At 44.3% G+C, this 21055-nt stretch overlaps 1 protein-coding gene across 3 annotated transcripts in view; it reads left to right on the top strand.

Annotated features, from left to right (window-relative positions):
* Positions 1-21055, top strand: part of ADCK1 (aarF domain containing kinase 1) — a 105241-nt gene that overhangs the window by 20602 nt on the left and 63584 nt on the right. For 2 of the 3 annotated variants that reach the window (XM_006925489.3, XM_015599564.2), the window contains exon 4: positions 17924-18127. The exons of the other annotated variant lie outside the window; for it this stretch is intronic. In XM_006925489.3, the coding sequence (XP_006925551.1) occupies positions 17924-18127 (204 nt within the window). The remainder of the gene's footprint in view (positions 1-17923; positions 18128-21055) is intronic. 3 annotated transcript variants of the gene reach the window in all.

The following is a 21055-nucleotide window of genomic DNA, read 5'->3' on the forward strand; positions in this document are numbered from 1 at the left end:
GCTGAACTTGCTGTGCTGATGCTTGTCTGGGATGGGGAGGGGTACTGTGTGACATGGGTGTAATCTCGACCCTCCTATGGCTACACCCAGGCTCCCAGTTGTGAGGAAGGGCAATGGCAGGCCTAGGCATCTGGTCGCCACCCTAGGTGAAGAGCAGCTATGACTGTGGGGTGGAGGTGGGGAGCCAGGTGGAGCCAGGGAACATGAGGGGTGGGCAGCCAAGAACCCACTGGGGATTTGGGACTGTGTGTGAGATGAATTCCCCAGCATGTGCTCTGTTGTCCCATCAGGCTTCACTTGCAAAACACCCATTCAAAGATAAAATTAAGAATTTCAAGACAGCTACGGTTTTAGTTTCCTATTGCTGCTGTAAAAAACTATCACAGACTTAGTGGCTTGAAACAATGCAGATTTATTCTCTTACAGTTCTGGAGGTCAGAAGTCTGAAATGGTTCTCACCGGATTAAAATGAACATGACAGCGGTGCTGCATTCTTTCTGGAAACTCGAGGGGAGATTCATTTCCTTGCCCTGTTCCTGCTTCTACAGGCTACCTGCATTCCTTGGCTCATGGCATCCTTTCTCCATCTTTAAAGCCAGCAATGTCTGGCCAAGTCCTCATGCTGCCGTCTTTCTGGTTCTCTTCTTGTGCCTTTCTCTTCCACTTAACAGAATCATCGTGATTACACTGGGTTCACCTGGATAATCTGAGATAATCTCTCTATCTCAAGGTCAGCTGAATAGTAGCCTTAATGCCATCTGTAACCTTAATTCCCCTTTGCCATGTTAGGAACATATTCACAGGTTCCGTGTCGTGGACATCTTTGTTGAGAGTGTATGTGTGTGTGTGTGGCATTATTCTGTCTTCCATATTAAACTGCAAGTATGGAGTTCTTCTGAGTGTGGGGCTCAGTGTGGCTGCACTGTTTACATGCCCACGGAGTTGGCCCTGGGAAGAGGAAACTGCAAGCCTAAAAGCCCTGAGATGGGAATGAGCTCGGCTTGTTTAAGGACCTAAAAGGAGGCCAGCAAGGAGTAGAGTGAAGGACAAGACATGTAGAATAAAATGACCTGGCTAGGGTTGAGAACAGAGGGCGTTCTAGGCCACAGCAAAGGGTTAGGAACTCTGAGATCTGCCTTTGAATCTTTAAAAAAAAAAAATCTCTGTATGAAAAATAAAAAGTAGAGAGAATAATATGATGAACCATATACCTGGTACCTAGATCTAAAATATGTTGCTGTAATTCATTCATTCATTCATTCATTCCTGAAGAATTTTAAATTACAGAAATCATGGCATTTCATCAGTAATTTCAGTGTCCATCTCTAACAACTGATATTTTTCTAAGTATCCATGTCGTTATCACAATTGCAATTAAAAAGTAGAGAGAATAATATGATGAACCATATACCTGGTACCTAGATCTAAAATATGTTGCTGTAATTCATTCATTCATTCATTCATTCCTGAAGAATTTTAAATTACAGAAATCATGGCATTTCATCAGTAATTTCAGTGTCCATCTCTAACAACTGATATTTTTCTAAGTATCCATGTCGTTATCACAATGAATGAAATTAGTAAGAGTTCTTTAACTTCATCTGATTCCTGTGTGTTCAGTTGTCCTCCAAATGTCCTGCCTGTTGATCTTCACATTGCGCCTGATCTTTGTACCTATTTCCTCTTTCTGAGGTTAGAGTGAGCCTCCTCCTCTGAATCTTTCTTAGTTTTGTTTTGTGATCCTTCCCACAAGCCTCCGAGATCTTAAGGCTGTGAGGAAATGAAAGAGACTCTTGTTTCACACCCAGGCCGTTGGCTGAACAGGGAAGATGAGGAAGGGAAGGGAGGCAGCCTGGCTGGATATATTATTCTGCCTGTGGCCTAACATTGCTTTTTCTTGCCTGTAATTGACATTCCAGAAATGCCCTTACTCTTCTAGCCCAGAGTAATTGTTGCGAACAAATTAATTATGCATCTTCTCAGTGTGTGTGATTATGGGGCACATGGAGGGAAGGGTTCTCTGGCAGCTAGGTTTTCAAATGGGTGCTTTCCAGACCAAAGAATGTCTGTCCTGGGCTCCTGTGGGCATCTGGGTTTGTCTGTGTGGTGGCAGGCTTGCTCACTGGCAGACAGTCATAAGTTGCCAGTAGTATTATTAATCCTTTAAATCTGTAGCATGTTCGCTGTTTGATGAGGGCTTGCACCCTCACATCAGCTCATTTGGTGGGATTTCAGGAATGCTGGAACAACTTTCTTTCCTTAATACTTCCCTAAATCATTGCTGATGCTTGTAATTCCACCATTAGAGATTAAGTCCTTTGGCTCAAAACCCTGTTTATTAAAATACAAGTATTCTTGGCAGCTGTGTAGCATGTTTTATTCATTAAGCTTTCTCAGCCATTAGCAGCTGCCCTCCCCAAATGTCTCCTCCTGCAACTTTCATTTTAGGATGGCCTTCTCTGAAACAGAACCTATATTTGGAAGCTATCTCATTCCATAGAACTCTGCTCTCAGTTGCTGAGGCTGGAAAACAGACAGGTAAAAAAACTCCTGCCAAGTCGACAATGACAGATAATAATTTCCCGTGTTACCACCTCTACGGAGTATTTGCATTTTAACTGGAATTTTCTGGAAACACAGTGCTTAATGCAAAAGAACCTGTATCTCTTCATTCTATCATGTCAGCGCCCTTAGCCTTAGATCTCCCCTTTATTGGGCCCCCTTATTGAGGGAGGGGACGGAGAGGGCCCTGGCAGGACCACGTCGAGAGCTGATCCAGCTCGTGTAACTCAGATTGGGCATTGGTCTGGAGTGGTGATCACTGTGGGTAGTGAAGAAAGTGGAGCTGGCCACAGGTAACATAATGTCCATTTTGCAGAAGGAAGACTGAGGTGTAAAGACAACTCTAGTTGGAACTGGGTTAGAATTAAAATTTTGTCTTTAAAACCTTAATAATACAGTTGTAGATTGTTAGAAGACACCTCAGAAACAACCTCACTCTGGGAAAGCAAATATATATTATTTGCCAACTCCAGTTGACAAGTAGTGGTTGTCTGAGTGCAGAATGGAGGAGACATGAGTCTCCACCTGGGCCCAGTGATCACATGTTGTGGTAGATTAGTGATGTCTGATGTGAGCCACAGTGTGGTAATGGAGAGGAGACTTGTATGCCACCCACTTGCTATTCCTGATCCTGTTCAATCTCTCCTTTTACAAATGAGCCAGCTGAGGTTCAGCACGCTGGGATGATTTGTTCAGGATTACATAAGTAGGGCACTAAGTTAGGAGCAGAATTGGCCCACACTCCAGATCTTTGAGTCCTGGTCCATAACCTTTTCTTCTGAAGTATCCAGGTACTCTAAGAAGCATTTCACTGTGGTCGAAGAGCATTGTGGTCTTGGAGTCCATGTCTGGGTTCAGGCCTCAGCTCTGCCACTACTTTTGCCTATGTGCCCTTGGCCAAGTTATTTAACCTTTCTGAGCCATAGCTTCTTTATCTGTAAAACGGGATAATAATTGTGCGTACCTTATAAGGTAGTTATGGAATTAAGTGAGCTAATGCACATATAAAGTGTTCAGATGAGGGCCTAACACATAGTAAGTGCTTAATAAATGTTAGAAACTTAATTAAAATGTTACATTTTTATTGCATTTTATTGCATTGTCCTTCTAAATTCTTGCTGCATACAGACACACACCGCCCCTCTCAGTATCCCTCAGAGTTACCCCATTAACACCTGCTTCACTTGCTTCCCTGTTGAATGCTCTGGGGACTTCTGCTCCCAGAATTTGTAATCTGTGATGAGAAGTCCCACAGTATAATAACCCAGTGTGAGACAGTCCTGGATCTGTAAATGCCTCTGGTTCTGGGACAGCTTTTGCTGTCACATTCACACCCCACAGAAGTTGGTTTTGGTTTGGGGTGTGCAATGCAGCCCTAGAGGCCTGGTGTGATTCCCCAAGGACAAGCTGCCAAGGGACCTTGGCAGCCGTTTTGCCTGGTCTCTCCTCTAATGGGAACGTCACTATAGTATCTCCCTGATACCATCCCTGCTCCCCTAAGCCAGTGTGTTTCCCCCACACCTGACCTAGTTTGGAGACTGGGCATTGATGCTCAGCTGGTGTCAGCCCCTTCCCGTTACCCCCACCTCTGCTGTGGGCTTAGAAAGCAGGGGCCAGTCAGAGCCCAGACCCAAAAGCCATGCTGTGGTCCTCTCCATGTCTCAGTCCAGCCATGCAGGGCCTCGGGAATGGTTCTCTTTGGATGGCCTTGAGAGGACTCCAGGGAGACTTTGAGAACCAGGTGTCAGCAATAGCCCTGGAAGTCTGGCCTGGGGTGAAGGGACTTTGAACTGACTACTGCAGGATGAGTGGTTGCCCCTGCATTATTTGACTTCACCTCTTGGTAGAGTGTCATTTCCTCACAGAAGCAGTGCCAGTGGCCCCTTTTGGAGAGCATAGGGGAAGGGAGAGGTAGTGGTGGGGACAACTGTGTAGGTACTGTGTGGTGACGGACATGTGGCTTTTGTTGAGTGAATCATCCATGATTTCAGCCATCACTGGTTGTGGGGGAAAAGCTTCCGCTCCAGATCCTTAAACAGAGGCCCTCTTAGGATCTGCCCATCTGCTCCCTGCCAAGAAAGAGAGGAGACGTGGACCGTGAGGAGGCCGTCCTCATGGGAGGACACTCACACATTTACCCATCTGCTCCCTGCCAAGAAAGAGAGGAGACACGGACCGTGAGAAGGAGGCCGTCCTCATGGGAGGACACTCACACATTGTCCCCGATATTTGGAAAGTCTGCTGCTCTGGGCCTCTCACCTTGGGTCACAGTTTGGTTGCAGCCTGGCCATGTCTGGGGTTGCTTCCCTGCTTTTTGTTTTCCGTGCCCAGAGCAGAGCAGGTGTCACAGCCCCAGAGCTGCAGCACGAGTAGGAACCCAATTTTTCCAGTAGAGGCTCAGATAAAGGGAGGATTGAGAGCCATGCTGAGGTGGAACTCCTGACTCTGCTGTTAGTTCCGGACTGGTGGGAGGCAGTAGTATCCTCTGTGAGAGAGGGAGGAGGGAGGGGAGGAGAAGGGGCCACCTGGGACTAGGAAGAGGGGAGGGGAGCTCAGCTTTGGTCCAGGTGGAAGATTTTGACAGGTGAGAAAGAGAGAGCTGCCTGTGCAAAGGCCGAGAGGCAGAAGATGGCGCAGGGGGTGACTGACCACCGTTGGAGGTTATAGCCAGTGAGTGGGGAGGTGAGAGATGAGACCAAGGATGCCTGGGTTGCATCATGGGGGGCCTGGTAGGCACTGGTAGGAGTTTGAATTTCATACCGAAGGCAGTGGGGACTTTCGGAGGGTTGTCGTTGAAAACCGTTTCCCTTTTCCCACTGTGGCCAGCGTCCCCTCCCTGACCCACCTCCTTGGGCTGCACAGTCTGTGGCCTTGTCCAGTGTTTGCAGTGAGAGGTCTTATGCCTCCTGGGCCTCCCTCACTTCCTTCTCCCAACAACTCCCGATCTCAGTTTGTTTGTGCAACTGGTATTTTTCAGGCCCCTGTGTGTTCATGAATTTGTTCCTAATCTCGGTCTTGTTAGCTGACTTACTAGACCAGCTCCTGGGAGACCAGACATGGCCAGGCGCCATGGCGGCCATGTGGCCCAGCTGTGGGAAATAGCTGAGACTCAGCCGGGGCCAGAGTTGGGAGGTTGTGAGCATGTGGGGAGGGCAACACGGTGGGCCCATAGCAGGCACTGGTGTCTGGGTTTTTTTTTTTTTTTTAATTCAGGAAGAATGTTTAACAGTGTTTTTGAAGGGACAGCAGAGGTTAGTAGAAAAGGACAAGTTTTGGTATCGGAAGATAATGACTTAAACCCTGTATCTACTAGTTATGGGCTGAGTAACACTGGCAAGGCCCCTAACTTTTTTGAGCCTCTGTGTCCACATCTGTGCAGTGGAGAGGATGCTAAAATCCACCTCAAGGCTCTTACCTGGATCAGGTGAAATCACGTCTGTGAATGTTTTCATGCACTGTAAGGGATGGTGCATTTACTACTGAGGACCATTATTACAGAATACGTGATGAACACTATTTGTTTCTCAGCAGCTTATATCGTATGCTGGTACAGTGAATCAACTCAAATAGGAACTAATGATTATGGAGAAGAGTATGTGAAAATTACAAATCAGAGACCTATTCGTACTTGCATTGTGCTGACAAGCCTTTTGGCAACTTAAGTTTGATCCTCATTTTAATATGAAATTATTAACCAAGCTGGGGTGTTAGTAAAACATGAGATGATGGGAAACTCATACATACTTGGGCATTTACAACTTTTATCATCTATTAGTGAGGACATATAAATTGAATGAAAACAGGAGTCTTTTTTTTTTAAAGGCTCTAGGTGGTTATTTATATGACATGTGACTAAAATAATTGATTTTAAAAAATAAAACAATTTATGTGTTTTTGAATTAGATGGTGTTGATAGTTGCATAACTTTGTGAATATAGTAAAAACTGTTGAATTATAGTCTTTAAAATGGTAAGTTTTATGGTATGTGAATTCTATCTTAATTTTAAAATTAAAAAATAAAACAATATTATAAAAAATTTAGAGTCAGGAAAAAATTACATATAATTTCAGAAATTCAAACGCACTATACTTTTGATATACACTCTTCTAGCCCCTTCCTGTTATTTCCATAATGTTCTAACAATATAACGAACTGGTTTTCTCATTTAACATGTGATCCTTAACATTTTTCCAGTCTTCATTTAAAATGACTACTTAATGCTCCGTTGTGTGACTGTTGCATAATTTACTTAACTATTCCCCTTTCCGCTTTTAAATGCATCTATGTATGTGTTTTTCCATTATAATTAACACTATCTGAACATCTTTGTACATAGGGTTTTTTTTTTTTTTTTAATATCTTGGATTATTTCCTTAGGAGAAATTTCTAAAGTGATATATAAATCAAAACATTGCTGAGAGAAATTAAAGAAGACCTAATAAATGGAGGGATATATAATGTTAACGGGTTGGGAGACTCAATATTATTAAGATGCCTTTTCTCTCCAAATAAATCTATAGATTCATGGTAATCTCAGGCAAAATCCCAGGAGGCTTTTTTTTTTTTTGCAGCCAAGCTGCTTCTAAAATTCACATGGAAATGCAGAGGGTTTTGGAATCAATGCTAGAAAATAACACTGAAAAAGAAGAATGAAGTTGGAGGAATAATACTATCTGATTTCAAGACTTACATAAAACTATAGTAATCAAGAGAGTGTGGTATTGGTGTCAAGATAGACAAACCGATCTATGGAACTGATTAGAGAGTCTAGAAATAGACCCACACATATATGAACCATTGTTTTCACAATGATGCAAAGGCAATTCAGTGTAGAAAGGTTTGTCTTTTCACCAAACAGCTGGGACAATTTAGATATTCATATGCAAAATTGAACTGTGAGCCACACCTCACACCATGTATAAAAATTGATTCCAAATAAACTACATACCCAAATGTAAAAGCCAAAACTATAAAACTTCTAGAAGAAAATATAGGAGAAAATAATCAATTTGGGTTAGGCGAATATTTCTTAGATACAACACCGAAAGCATGATCCATAAAAGAAAAAGTGACAAAGATTATTTTATCAAAATAAAAAGAACTTCTTTTTGAAAGATGTTGTTAAGAGAAAAGAAAGACAAGCTACAGACTCGGAGAAAATATTTGCAAATCATATATCTGATAAAGTACTTACATATGAAATATAAAGAATTCCTATAATTCAATAATAAGAAAAGAAACAACCCATTAAAAAAGTGGACAAAAGATTTGGACAGATTTCATTTCACCAAAAAAGATATAGAGATTGCAAATAAACACATGAAAAGATGCTCAACATGTTAGGGAAACACAAATTTAATGAAATACTATTACACATCTATTAGAATGACTAAAATGAAAAGGACTTATTATACCAATCATTGGGAGGATATGGAGGAACTCTCATTCACTGTTGGTGGGAATGTAAAATGGTACAGTCACTTTAGAAAACAGTTTAGTTTCTTAAAAAGTTAAACATATACCTGCCGCACAATTTGACCATCACATTCCTAAATATTTACCCATGAGAAATGAAAGCATATGTCCATGAAAAGACTTGTGTATGAACATTTATGGCAGCTTTATTTGTACTCCCAAACTGGAAAGAACCCAAATGTACATCAACAGATGAATAAATAAGTGAATTGTGGTATATTTATACAATGGAATTCTACTCAGTAAGAAAAAGAATAAATATATGGCTATATGCAACAACATAGATGGATCTTAGAAAACCTGTTGAGTGAAAAAGGCTAGACAATAAAAGAACATGGGCTGTATGATTTCATTTATATAAAATTCTAGAAGATTCTAGTCTATACTGACAGAAAGCAGATCAGTTGTCTGGAGATAGGAGGTGTGGGGCTGGAATTACAAAGGGACATCGGGAGCTTTTGGGGGGTGATGGATACATTTACTAGCTTGATTATGGTGACGGTTTCATAGTTGTATACATATGTCAAAAAGTATTAGATTATACGTTTTAAATATATGAAGTTTATTATACATTAAAATACCTCAATAAGACTGTTAAAATTAAAAACAATAGTAATAGATGATGATCCATTGAAAAAAGTAGAAATTCGTGAGTTCAAACTGATATAAATAAACAAATGAATAAATTAAAAGTTTGATAAAGAATTGATTATTTATAAAATTTGGAAATACTTCCCCACAAAATACTAATTATAAAGAGAAAAGTTACTTTGAATGAGGAAACCAGGTGGATAGCCATTTTAATGAAATGATCAAAATTAACATTGCCTGTAGGGAGACAAATCAAAATTGTGTACCACCTGATAGGATGTAATAAGAAGAATAGAGTCTTTTTAAAAATTGTTGGATTCAATTAGCTATTTTTTTTTTTTTTAAGAAGTTTTGTATCTACTTGCTGAACATCGCTCTATAGTTTTAGTTTTCCCTTGTATTTTCCATTGGTTTTGATATCAGGGTAATGCTGGTCTCAGAACAAGTTGAGGAGTATTCTGCCTTCAGTTTTCTGGAACAGTTTGTATGCAGTCGGTATTATTTCTTCTTTAAACGTTTGATAGAATTCAACTGTGACACTATCTTGGATTGGAGTTTTCTTGTCTGATATAAATTGCCATTCCAGCCTTATTTTAGTTAGTTGGAAATAGTTTGATTTTTTTCAAGTATTTCTTTTAATATTTGTTAGACGAGAATGAGGTAGTGTTTTGTTTGGGATGGTCCCCAGTACTGAGGCAAGTCCTTGCTGGGCATTCTAACAAATGTTGCATGAATTATGTGGTTTTCCAGTCTGACTGGTGGACATAGGCGCTATGTCAGCACTGGTACTGTTAATTCCAGTCTTTCGGGGTTGTTCTTCCTTTGAATTCAGTTGGTTTTCTCATGTGCATGTGCTGACTGTTCTCAGCTGAAAACGTGAGATGGGCCCTCTGCAGATCTTCAGTGTTCTGTCTTTGTATAGCTCTCTCCTCTCCAGTACCCTGTCCTGCAAACTCTAGCTGCTTCGGTCTTTGTGGACTCTCAGCTCTGTCTCTTCAACTCACGGAGTTCTGTGGACGTTGCCTGGGTTCTCCTTTCCTGCACTGTGGCCTGGAAGCTCTTAATGCAGTAAACTGAGGCAATCATAGGGTTCATGGTGTTTGTTTTCCATCTCTCAGGAATCACTACCTTTCATTGCCTTATGTCCAGTGCCTTAAAAACTTTTTTTTTTTTTTTGGTAAATCTTGTCCAGTTTTTTGTTGTTTCAGGTGGGAAGGTAATTTTGGTCCCTCTTTTGGAAGAGATGTCAAGGATGACATCAAGATTTATGGCTTCAGCAACCCCAAGTTTAGAGTTCAGTTTCCTAAGATGGGGAAGACTGTGGGAGGAGCAGGTTTGGTGGTGGTGGGAGTGGTGGGAAAGTTATGCTAAGTGTGAGGCGCTTATTGGACATTGGAGTGATGTCAGAGGGCAGTTAGACATGTGAGTCCTAAGTCAGGGAGCAGGTCTTGGCAGGGGATACGCAACTGTGTCATTAGTGTGTAGGCGGTATTTACAACCATGAGATTCCCCAAGGGAGTATACCTAGAATATTGTATTTATCATGTTTTTTCCCCCTGTATTTTCTGATCCTTTGACATCCCAGGATTACCTAATTCCCAGAGATAGCAAACACCTCACCTGGGAGCATGCCTTTTCTAGGCAAACCAACCAATCCAGAGCCTAATACCCACCAAGCACCTTCTTTACTGAGCAGTTATACTCTGGGCCACTATCCACGGGTCCTCATCACCGCAGGATCAGGCACCAAACAACTACGGACATGCCCTGTGCTCCAAAGCCCACCGAAGTTATTCAAACTGGTTAATCCTAACCCTGCTTACTCTGTCTCACCCATTATTTTCCATGGAATCTCCAATTAAAGCTCTTGCCCACATTTTCCATTCCATCCCTGTGGCTCCTGGCCAACCTTGGTGCCTCCCTATGTGACCCTGCATGGCATGCCAAGCCGCCTGCTTCTAGGGAGCTGTGAGTAAAATCTTCTTCCTTTGTGACGGTTGTTTCTGTGTCTGTGTGTCTTACCATATCCGATTAAAACAAATCCTAGGTACCCTTACAACTACAGAAATGCCAGCTCTGGCTAAGTGGAGCATGTGTATTAGCTACCTCGTTTAACCTTCACAGCAGCCCCATGAAATAGGCGCTAAGTATTATCTTCTTTTTTTAGATGAGAAGCCTGAAATAGACATTGGTCATGTAATTTGCCAAGGTCAGCAGATTCTGAGTGGTGAAATTGGGATATAGACTGAGGCGGGCCGACGCTGGCCTTGTGTTCTTTACCAGAATTTACCCATGTGTGATCAGAAGAGAGACAGAGGACACTCCCAAGGAGTGAGATTAAATTGTGGTTGGTCTCCTCTCTTTCAAAATGTTTAGAAACTGCAACTTGTTTTTTTCTCCCCAAGACATGATGAGTTTTACTTTGTTGACTAAATGATGACTTAAAACAAGGGATAACATTCGGAAAGGAGATCTTAGAGGCAGTCCTGACCTGATTTTTTGGGACGAGGGGGTAGTTACAATTACATTTCACGATGAAAACATACACATGCATCATAGCACCCTGCGAAATTTGGGAGGAGCTGCTGGATTCCTCTCTCTGCACCAAAGTCTGTGTGGCAGAGTCTTGTACATTTAAAGCTGGGGAGAAAAAAAAAAGTCAGCTGAGCTTTTCTATTTCCAGAAGATACTGAAGAAGGGATGATTTAAAAAAATTTCTCCCCATTCTTGACATAATATATATTAGTTTTCAAAGATTTGGGGAATACTGAAAAACCCATAAAGAGGAAAAAATACTTACAGCCCAGAGATACCACTGTTGACAGTCTAGAGCATTTCCTTTGGGTCTTGAGTTTTTGACTAGAAGAATTAATCAAAATTCTTCTCTGTTTTGGGGTCTGTCTGTCACTTTCTCTTTCACTGATTCTTCCTTCCTGTATTGTGTGGGGTATGTATGTATGTGTTTCTGGCTGTCTCTTTCCTCTCTGTTCACACACGCCCCTAAATCCCATTGGAGATATTGCCCAGTTCTGATGGGGAAACCTGTTGGTTCAGTCTGACTTTCGTACCTTTTGGCCAAGTTTGGAGGCCACGCACCCTGCTCTTGGGGATTTAGACGAGTTAAGAATTGCCCTCCTTGGGCTTTTGCTCCATCCCTCCCAATCAATAATTAATCAGCACCGAGTTGATCTTATTAGCTATTCACCACCCCCCCTCAAACCCCAAACCAAGCTGGCTAATGACAATGCTTTTAATTAATACGAGGCAGATTAAAACTCATTACAGCAAGGTTATTGGTAATGAGATCATTGTAAGGCAAGTTATTGAGCTGGGAGTGAAAACGAAGTTGGAGGAGGGGCAGGGAGTCTGTGCCAGCTCCTCCTGGCATCTTTTGGCCGGGACAGAGTGTGGGGGCTCTGCAGTGAAGACTCGCTGCTGCGACACACCTGGCCAGCCAGTGAGACCAGGTGCTGGGCGAAGGCAAGACGCGGGTCCCATGAGCAAATGGGTGGTCAGTGTTAGGGTAATAACAGAAGCAGGGAGATCTTTGGGGAGGAGAACCTGAAATTGGTGTATTAGGATAGGGCTTTATAGCTATTTGAATTTCTTATGCACGGATGCTTTGCAATTTAGATGACACAGCATGAAATTAGCTTATTTCTGTCTATTAGATTGTGGTCTAGACTTGTTGGACTGAACAAAGTATAGGGAGTAGATGGGCCTGAAGTGTTTTTTTTTTTTTAAATTTTTAAATTGTAGTTTTCTAGGAAGATGGATTTTTTTCTCCCCTCTGTCTCTTTTTATTCGTTTGTTGAGCACTGACTATGTTCTGGGCCCTGTTTTAAACTCTTTATTGCATTGCTTCGTTTGATCATTTCAGTGACAGTTATCATTTTTCCCTTCCTTTTACTGATGAAGAAACTGAGGCTCCAGTGTTTATTAACTTGTCCAATCATATGACAGGTAAGTAGCAAAGTAGGATTTGAACTCAGGTCTTTTTGATTTCAGAGCCGATGCTATTAATCATTATGTTTTATGACCATTTCTTGGAGTCAAGGCCAGTTACAGCCTGCCTTGGACTTTTGTACTGCATATACTTGACTCATGCCACCCTGGTGTCCTCTCTAGCACATGTCATATGTAGGAGTGACTGGACAGCTAGCTACCTTAAGTGCCTGCCATTGGCGATTCTCATTTGGTGGGTGCATGTCCCCTTCTCAATCTGCATCAGAAGCCCCTGGCCCATGAGGACCATGGCCGTACTTTCTTGCATCCTCACAATGCTTGTACGTAGAGAAATTCAGTTGATTCTTGTTCCTGGCACATGGTTGAACACACCAACATTTCACCATTTACTGGCTCTGGGACCTTGGGAATATTGCTGAACCTCTCTGACATAATTTCTTCATCCTTAAAGACACATATTAAAATCATTTTATAGATTTTGCGCAGATTTAAAAACAACAAGCACCACCACCACCTAGATTTGAGTGTTTACTGTGGGCCAGGAATGGTACTTAGAACAGGGCACTAAATAAGTGATTATTCAAAGATTGGCAAGGATGTGGAGAACAGGGAACTTGTGCACTGTTGGTGAGATTGTAAATTGGTGTAGCAACTATGGAAAACAGTAAGGAGGTTCCTCAAAAAATTAAAAATATAGCTACCATATGACCCAGCAATTTCACTTCTGGGTATTTATATGAAGAAACCCAGAACACTAATTTGAAAAGATATATGCACTACTATGTTCATTGCAGCATAATTTACAATAACTAAGATATGGAAATAACCTAAGTGTCCATCGATAGATAAGTGGTTAAAGAAATTGTAGTATATATACACAACGGAATATTAGCCATTTGAAGGAATGAAATCTTGCCGTTTGTGACAACATGGATGGCCCTTCAGGGCATTATGCTAAGTGAAATAAGTTGGATAGAGAAAGACAAATACTGTATGATCTCTCTTAGGTGTAGAATCTAAAACCAAACCAAAGCAAACCAAGCTAATAGATACAGAGAACAGATTGGTGGTTGCAAGAGACAGGGTAGGGGAGAGAAGTGGGTGACCTTTTTTTTAGTTTAAATGAATAAGAAATTATAAAAAATTTCTTATTTATTTATTATACTTGTTACTAATTCATAAACCCAAATTGTCCAATATGATAGCCACTGGCCACATGTGGTGGTTTAAATTTAATTTATATGAAATTAAAGGCAATGAAAAGTTCAGTTCCTCAGTCACACTAGCCACATTTCAAGTGTTCAGTAGCCACTGGTAGCCACGTAGCTAGTGGCCGCATATGGGACAACGCAAATTCCGAACGTTTTCGTCGTTACAGAACGTTCTATTGAACAGAACTGTTATAAACTAACTTCTGTTTACCTGCATGTCCCTCCTGGTGCTTATGCCTATGGAAGTACTCAAAGGGATGTGTCATATGAAGGACCAGATGCAAAGGAATGCAGAAGCCAGGAGATTCTGGAAGCTCTGCCTTTCGTTGGGCACACACTCATGATCAGAGGAAGGATGTTGGGTGGGAGAGAACTGTGAGATTCCTGTGTGTATTCCCTGCTGCCAGCAGGCTTAGCCCCTTCAGGTACCAAATGAAGTGATGTTGAAGCGGGAAGCGGGGAGGGGGCGCGTTGCGCTAAGCCAGCGGTTTCTTGAAATTCTGAGTGGGGTCTGCCTTCTGATCCCAAAGGACAGTAAATCTATAGAACTACAGCTGGAAAGGGACCCTGGAGATTAGAGTACCTGCTCTACTATTCAGCATTTGTGTTTTTTGAGCTTAAAAGAATATTTTACGGAGGTAAGTGTCCCTCACCTCCGTGTGTGTGTGTGTGTATGCACAAGTGCGTGTGTGTAGAAGCTGTTTGATGGTGAATTTGGGGCTGCTTTAGTTGGTTTCTGGGTGCCATTTGCAGTAGATGCTTACTCAGTTTCATAGATGATGGTTTTTGACCTATAGTCACCATCAATACACACATTATGGCACATGTGGGGATTTCCCTGAGGTACACAGAGCATACAGGGAACACATAGTTTGCCCCAAAAGCTGATGTGCCAAGTAACTGTTGAGTTGGGGGTAGAATGGCCTCCTGGGTTTGTGTGACCAGAGGATGCCTGAGCACTGCCCAGACAGTGTCCTGATGGTGACCATTACTTTGTGCCAAGAGACACCCTATCTGGGACTGGCTCAAGCCTCAGGTGAGGGGCAGCAGAGCCCTGTCTCTGCTCCCCAGTAAAAGGGCTTGGCAGGGTGAGGCTGATGCTTTCTAAGGGCTGCCAGCAGCAGAGACAAATGCAGGTATCAATCTAGTCTAAAGAAAATGGTGGAGCAGGCCATCAAAACAAATACACACGCACACGCACACACACAGAGGCATGTTGTTATGCGTTCTCTTGTTCTAAAATGCCTTCTTTTTATCCTAATCTATTCAAAAACATGGGCTAACCCCGTGTATCAGCTAGTCTAGTCACACTGGTGATTTGAATGGAGAAAATTTAATGTAAAGGATTATTAATTAGTAAAAGACAGTTAATTCCTAGAAGGATTAAAAGAAGATTCTAAGGGTACAGAAGTAACAGAAACACAAAGCAGCTGCTCTCTCTAGGGCTGAGGGGACAGAACAAAGACAGAGCTGAGGACTGAGCTGGGGGGCCTCCCTCCCTGGTGGTGGGGAGACATGGCGGAAGACACGGTCCATGGGCTCAGCCTGCCTGGTGGCAGAGAAATCAATAGGAGGAATAAGCCGGAGCTGATGTGTAGGCGTGGCCTGCTGGGCGGTTAGAACACTTGCTGGAGAGTGTGGGTCTGAGTTGGTCCATAGGATGGGCCTACTAGGTGGTGGAAAAATTTAGAGTGGGCTGGTCTGGGAGGGCCACTGAAATGGGTACTCCCAAGCCATTGACCCACTGGCTGCTCTGCTGAAAATGGCATAGTTGGACCAGCAAGGGAGACTTCTTGCTCTCTTGTGGCCTCCCAGTATCCCTCCAGGGCCCCTGTTGACAGAACCTAATAATGAGCCACCTGACAGTGGAGAAATGACACAGTCCAGCTCCAGTATTACAACACAGGTGAAGAAGGGTGGATTCGGGGCTGAGCGGCCGTATGTCCATACCCTGCGTCTCCTCCCAGGAGCCAGGCCTCTCCTCTAATCCAGCCTTCTAGTTTCTTTCATCTGAGAGCTCAGAGCTCACGCAGTGCTCAGTGGATCCCACTGCCCAGTGTCATTCTCTGTGTGTGAGTGGCTGTGTCACATATCCCCACCTGGCGGAGGGCATGGGACTTGGCCTGCTGTAAGTCCCCAGTGACTACACGGTGGCTGATGTCTTTACTGAGAGGGGAAGAGAAAGTGGGGTGTGTCCTCACCCCATTTTCCTGTCCTCTGCTTCCATTTGGCATTGACCCTGGGACAGCCTTGAATGGAGGCTGAGCATACCTCATTGGGGGAATGGGCTGCTGGGTGCCAGGGCAGCCTCCCTGGGCATCTCCGGCTGGACCTGGGCCCTGATCACAGCGTGGATGCCTTTCTGGCCGTCCTTATTCTGCTGGTGATTGTAGTTTCTCTTCGACTGGGTCGGAATCGGCAGATGATTATTTGAGCTACAAAAAGTTATTCGTTCATAACAGCCTGGACCCTTGTACTGTAAGGATATGGTACCATATTTGACCAAATTAACCTTTTTTCTTACTTCCTCAGAACTAGAGCTTGAGTGCAGCCTTGGCCAGCCATAGCACTGACCTTTCACTATCTGACGCTGGCCAGCTCAGTCCCCAGTTCCAAATTCTTAAGAAAGAGAATCTACCCCTCCCCCACAACCCTTTGACTCATCTAGAGGTATACTCTCTCTTAATTCTTAGAATTAAGTCCCTTCTCTCTATAACCTCCTGTCAGGGAAAAAGACTCCCCTTGGCCTAACTTCAGCTAGGTGTCCACATCGAAGCGGAGGACTCTGCCCAGAGGATGGAGTCATGTGTACATAGGGTTCCACAAGAGCGCGTCGGGGTGGGAGGCAGCGGTGTCCAGCAGAGCTGGACGTGGGCGGGCCCTGAAGGGCCTAAGGATATCCTGCTAGTGTCCGGAGTCTGGGGCATCTGCTCTGCTGTGGTGGGAGGGGGCAGATGGGCATCCTGGCTGCTGGGACAAGGGTGTTCAAGGCTGCAGTGTTCTCTTCTTAATTTCTAAAGTAACGGTTTTCTGTATGGTTCACTTGGCAACTAATTATACAGGATCTTTGAACATTTCTTCCATGTTGTTTGCCAACTGTTATTTAATTCTTCACGTGGTTTATTGCCTACAAGATGCACTTAATTATGTCAGCATCTTTCATAGCACTTAAGAGTCCATCACAGATGTTAACCATCTCTTGGTTGACTTCATGGGTGGAAGAAGGTACCAGGTTCCCACAGGGCACGGGGCTCCCTTGTCTTCTGTGTGTACCCACAGCCTAATCCTGCCTCAGAAGCTGTAGCTCCAAGAAGACAGGACCCTCAGCTGAGCTGGGATGATGACTGGGGATGTACAACCTAGGGGCAGATGGGGCCATTTCCAAGCTGTGGAAGGAGATGGGCCACTAGTTAAGGCTGCCCTGTCATAGACAACTTGCCCGGCTGCCTACTCCATGTTCCAGTAAAATTTTAACTCCAGTTAATAGGAGACCACTGCAAAAGTTTACCGAGTTAAAAGAGCTCTGAGTTGGGAGTGTTTTCTAGACCTCTTTTGACATTTATTAGCTATTTTTTTTATAAGCTGAACATCTGAGTTTATCTTTAAAGATACCAATACCTGCCTCCCTGAGCTGCTGTAAGGATCAAAAGAAATAATGTATATGACCATGTTTTATAAATTATAGGCCTCGAAAGGAAATATAGTATTATTAGTTTGTCAGGGTTGGGTGGCTAGTACATTAATTCGATATATCCTTGAATGAATCATTAGTAGATTAGATTTGGTGAAAAGCCTTGAACAAACACTCGTTTCTGAGGGAGTGGGACCCAGACTAGGGAAGTTTTGATGGAAAAGAGATCAGAAGCATCAGGCCACATGAGAAGGCTGGCCTCAGGGTGAGGCTGGAATCAACTGCTCTGGGTACCGAGACTAAAGGAGAACATTGAGAGGGAAGGTGAATGAAGCGGGGCCGGGTGGGGTGGGGTGGGGTGTGTGTGTTCACGTGTACACTGGCGAATAAATCAGGGTTTTCAAGCAGAAGGGGCAGCAAAAGGGAACAATGTCCAGTGGACACTGTGTGCTCACACCTCTCTGGTCCTGGTCTCTCTCCTTGCAGGTGCACCTCCGTTCTGCCAGGCGTCTCTGTGAGCTCTGCTGTGCCAACCGGGGCACCTTCATCAAGGTGGGCCAGCACCTGGGGGCCCTAGACTACCTGCTGCCCCAGGAGTACACCAGCACGCTGAAGGTGCTACACAGCCAGGCCCCACAGAGCAGCATGCAAGAGGTCCGCCAGGTCATCCGCGAGGACCTGGGCAAAGAGGTAGCCATCTGTTGGGAGGGCTGGGCCCTGGCAGTGGATGCTTCTGAAAAGGCCCTGGCAGTTCTCTCTGCCAGGTGCTGGGGACCCACCACTGGTGTGGAACCACACTTTACTGGAGCTTTCAGTGCTGAAAGCAAAGCTGTTAGAAAGAACCTCAGTGGCCCTCTGTAAAAAAACATTCATTGAACCACATGAAGTAGTTCATATTCTATTGGTTTTGACCTGCAACCTAATTTGATTTCTATGGTTCAACCTAGTAATATCTATCAATTATTGAGGGTTTACTGCGTGCCGACAGCTGTGCTATGTTTCTTGCATCATCTCACCCCTCACGCAAACATACGTGGTAGGTACTGTTATTAACCCCATTTTGCAGACGAGGGATGGAGGCTTAGGTGGTAAGGTAAAGTGTCCAAGGATACTTCCATAAGTGATTCCAGCGCACTGCTCAGTGATGCTGTCAGTAAGCTGTTCAAGTCATTCAGTGCACTGGTTTTTCCGGGACGTCTGTGGCAGGCAGTCCTCCAGCCTCTGCTTGATTACCTCTAGTGATAGGAAGCTTATTCTCTCATCTGCTGCCCACACTGGTCTTTTCTTTTTCAGTTGCCTTAATTGTAAAAGTGCTTCCTCCTAAGTGCTAAAACTTGCCTCCTCAAACCTCCCTTTTCCGATCTTTATTCTGCCCCGCTGGGGCAACAGAGGAAGGGGGCAAAGGGCCCTTCTGTCCAGAGTCCTGGTCACATTTTTTTGGATTCATACTAGTGACCTGCAGGATGTGCGGGCACAGTGGCATGGGCCCTCGCTGACCAGTTCTGGCTGTATTGCTTCTGGGGACAGGGAGGGAGGGTTTGAGGAGCCGTCTGCAGGTTGCTGAGCTGTCTGCCAGTCAGGCCTAGCCATACAAATTGTGTGCTATAATTTGAGGGTACCTCAGAAATATCTTCTTAAAAACTTCCTCTCTCACATCATCTATTACTCTGTTTGAAATTCTCCTCTTTGAGAGAGAATCATTTGGCTCTTCTAGCGTTTTTCTGAGCAAAAATAATTTTAAAGTCAAGTCTTGATCAGTTGATGCCTTTTCTGAGATTAGTTTTCAACCTTCGATGCCTCCCATGTACCCTAAAATAAAAGCTTTTGCAGGGCTTTCAAGGTCCACCCCATCCACTTCAACCTGCCTAGCTCTTTCATTACTCTAACTGGGTGGGACACAGTGGCTTTGGAGTATGGGCTTTGGAGCCAGGGGCTTGGACCAGTCACAGATTATTTATCCAGCTCCTCACTTTCGTTATCTGCAAAATGGGGCATAGTGTCAACCTTGTAAAACTGTTGTGAGGATTAGAAGAGATAATGAATACAGAGTGCTGAGTGCAGCCCCTGACTGGAGCAAATGCTCAAAAATATTAGCTATTACTGTCGTTGTTATTTCCCTATGCTCTGGTCACATTGCACTACTATCTCAGACCACTATGCACCCTTGGCCCTCAGTGCTTGTGCTTTTTGGCTGACTGGAATGTCTTTATTCCATTCTCTTTCTGGAAACTGATTCCTTGTGTTTCTAGTCATTTGTCCATCTATCCATCCCAGCCAAACCCCCGCTTTCCTGTGAAATCTTCTCTGACCCTCTGCATAACTTTGCTCCCTCCACTTGTGTATCTTGTGGCTTGGTTAGTTGCATCTAGGTGGTTTCACTGTAAGTACTAAAGTCTTTGAGGGTGAAGACCATGGTGGTTCTATTACCTGTATCTACAGCACCAGAACAGTATCTGGTATTTAGTAGGTGCCAGTGTTTGTTTAATGAACCAATGGACGAACAAGTGACAGCTTCCTTAGGCTACTCAGGGCAGGACGGAGAGCAGGGGCCAAGGTTTCAAAAAGACCAGATGTTCCATACTCTCTGATCTGCGTGGAGCTGGCCCTGGCTATTGGTCCCTTAATATAGAGGTGCCCAGCATCTGGCCAAAGATGTTCCACTCCTTGATGACAGCCTGGCCTGGAGGGGCTTTACCAACTCACTCTCTGGGTGAGGACGGATCACACTGGAGGGGAGCATAGACACCGTTATGGACGCCCTTTCCACTGAAGAATATCTCCTCCAAAATGGGGGATATTATGCGAAAGGGAAGCCCAATTTAGGGCTGGAATCAGGAGCAGGCTGCTGGCCAGGAGGAGCAGAGTTGGGATGGAGGGACCCCAGGCAGAGGGGACGAGATCAGCACAGTGTGGGCCCGCGTGTGGCTTTGCTTCTTGCCAAGACTATTGGCCTCCTGCTTCTTACAGCATGAGATTTACCCCCAAATTAGAACTAAATAAATCACTGTAATAACAGTGTGAAGTGCATCATTGCTGGCATGTGGCAGCTCAGGGGGGATGACTGCATGGGAGAGAAGCCAGCAGATTAACCCTTGGAAGCTGACTTGTCTGCGGAGAGCTGGAGGAGGGAGGTAAGAGCAGGTCAGTAGTTCCCTCTAAGCCAGGATGTGGTGATATGAGAAGTTTGGGGTGTCAGCAGCCATGATGGGCCCGCCTAATGGGTCAGAGGATGCTTGTGGTTGGAAGATTTCCCCTGCATCTTCAGGACCTCTTCTCCAGGCCCTTCTGGCCAAATAGCCCTGAGCATGGTGGCCTGTGGCTCCTGCCCTACGGGTTATCTTGAACCCTTTGAGAAGGGGAGGCCAATGTCAAGGTCATGGTTTTGGTGGGGCGTCCCTCACTGCTGGAAGCTCAGAAACCCCTGGTTTCTTACCCTGGCCCCCACAGGCACGTGATCAAAGTTTTTTCTTCCCGTTACTCCTCCTCCTCCCTCCTGGGAAGATGGCATTTGTTCCCGGTGACACACTTTCCCAGTCTGTGGGTGGAGGGAGGGGAAAGGGGCCGTGTGGGGAGCTGGGTAGGTGGGTGTGGGGGTGGAGGGCGGGGGAAAGTCACTCA

The sequence above is a fragment of the Pteropus alecto genome, unplaced genomic scaffold, assembly GCF_000325575.1.
Source record: "Pteropus alecto unplaced genomic scaffold, ASM32557v1 scaffold8, whole genome shotgun sequence".
In the NCBI taxonomy this organism is placed as follows: Eukaryota; Metazoa; Chordata; class Mammalia; order Chiroptera; family Pteropodidae; genus Pteropus; species Pteropus alecto.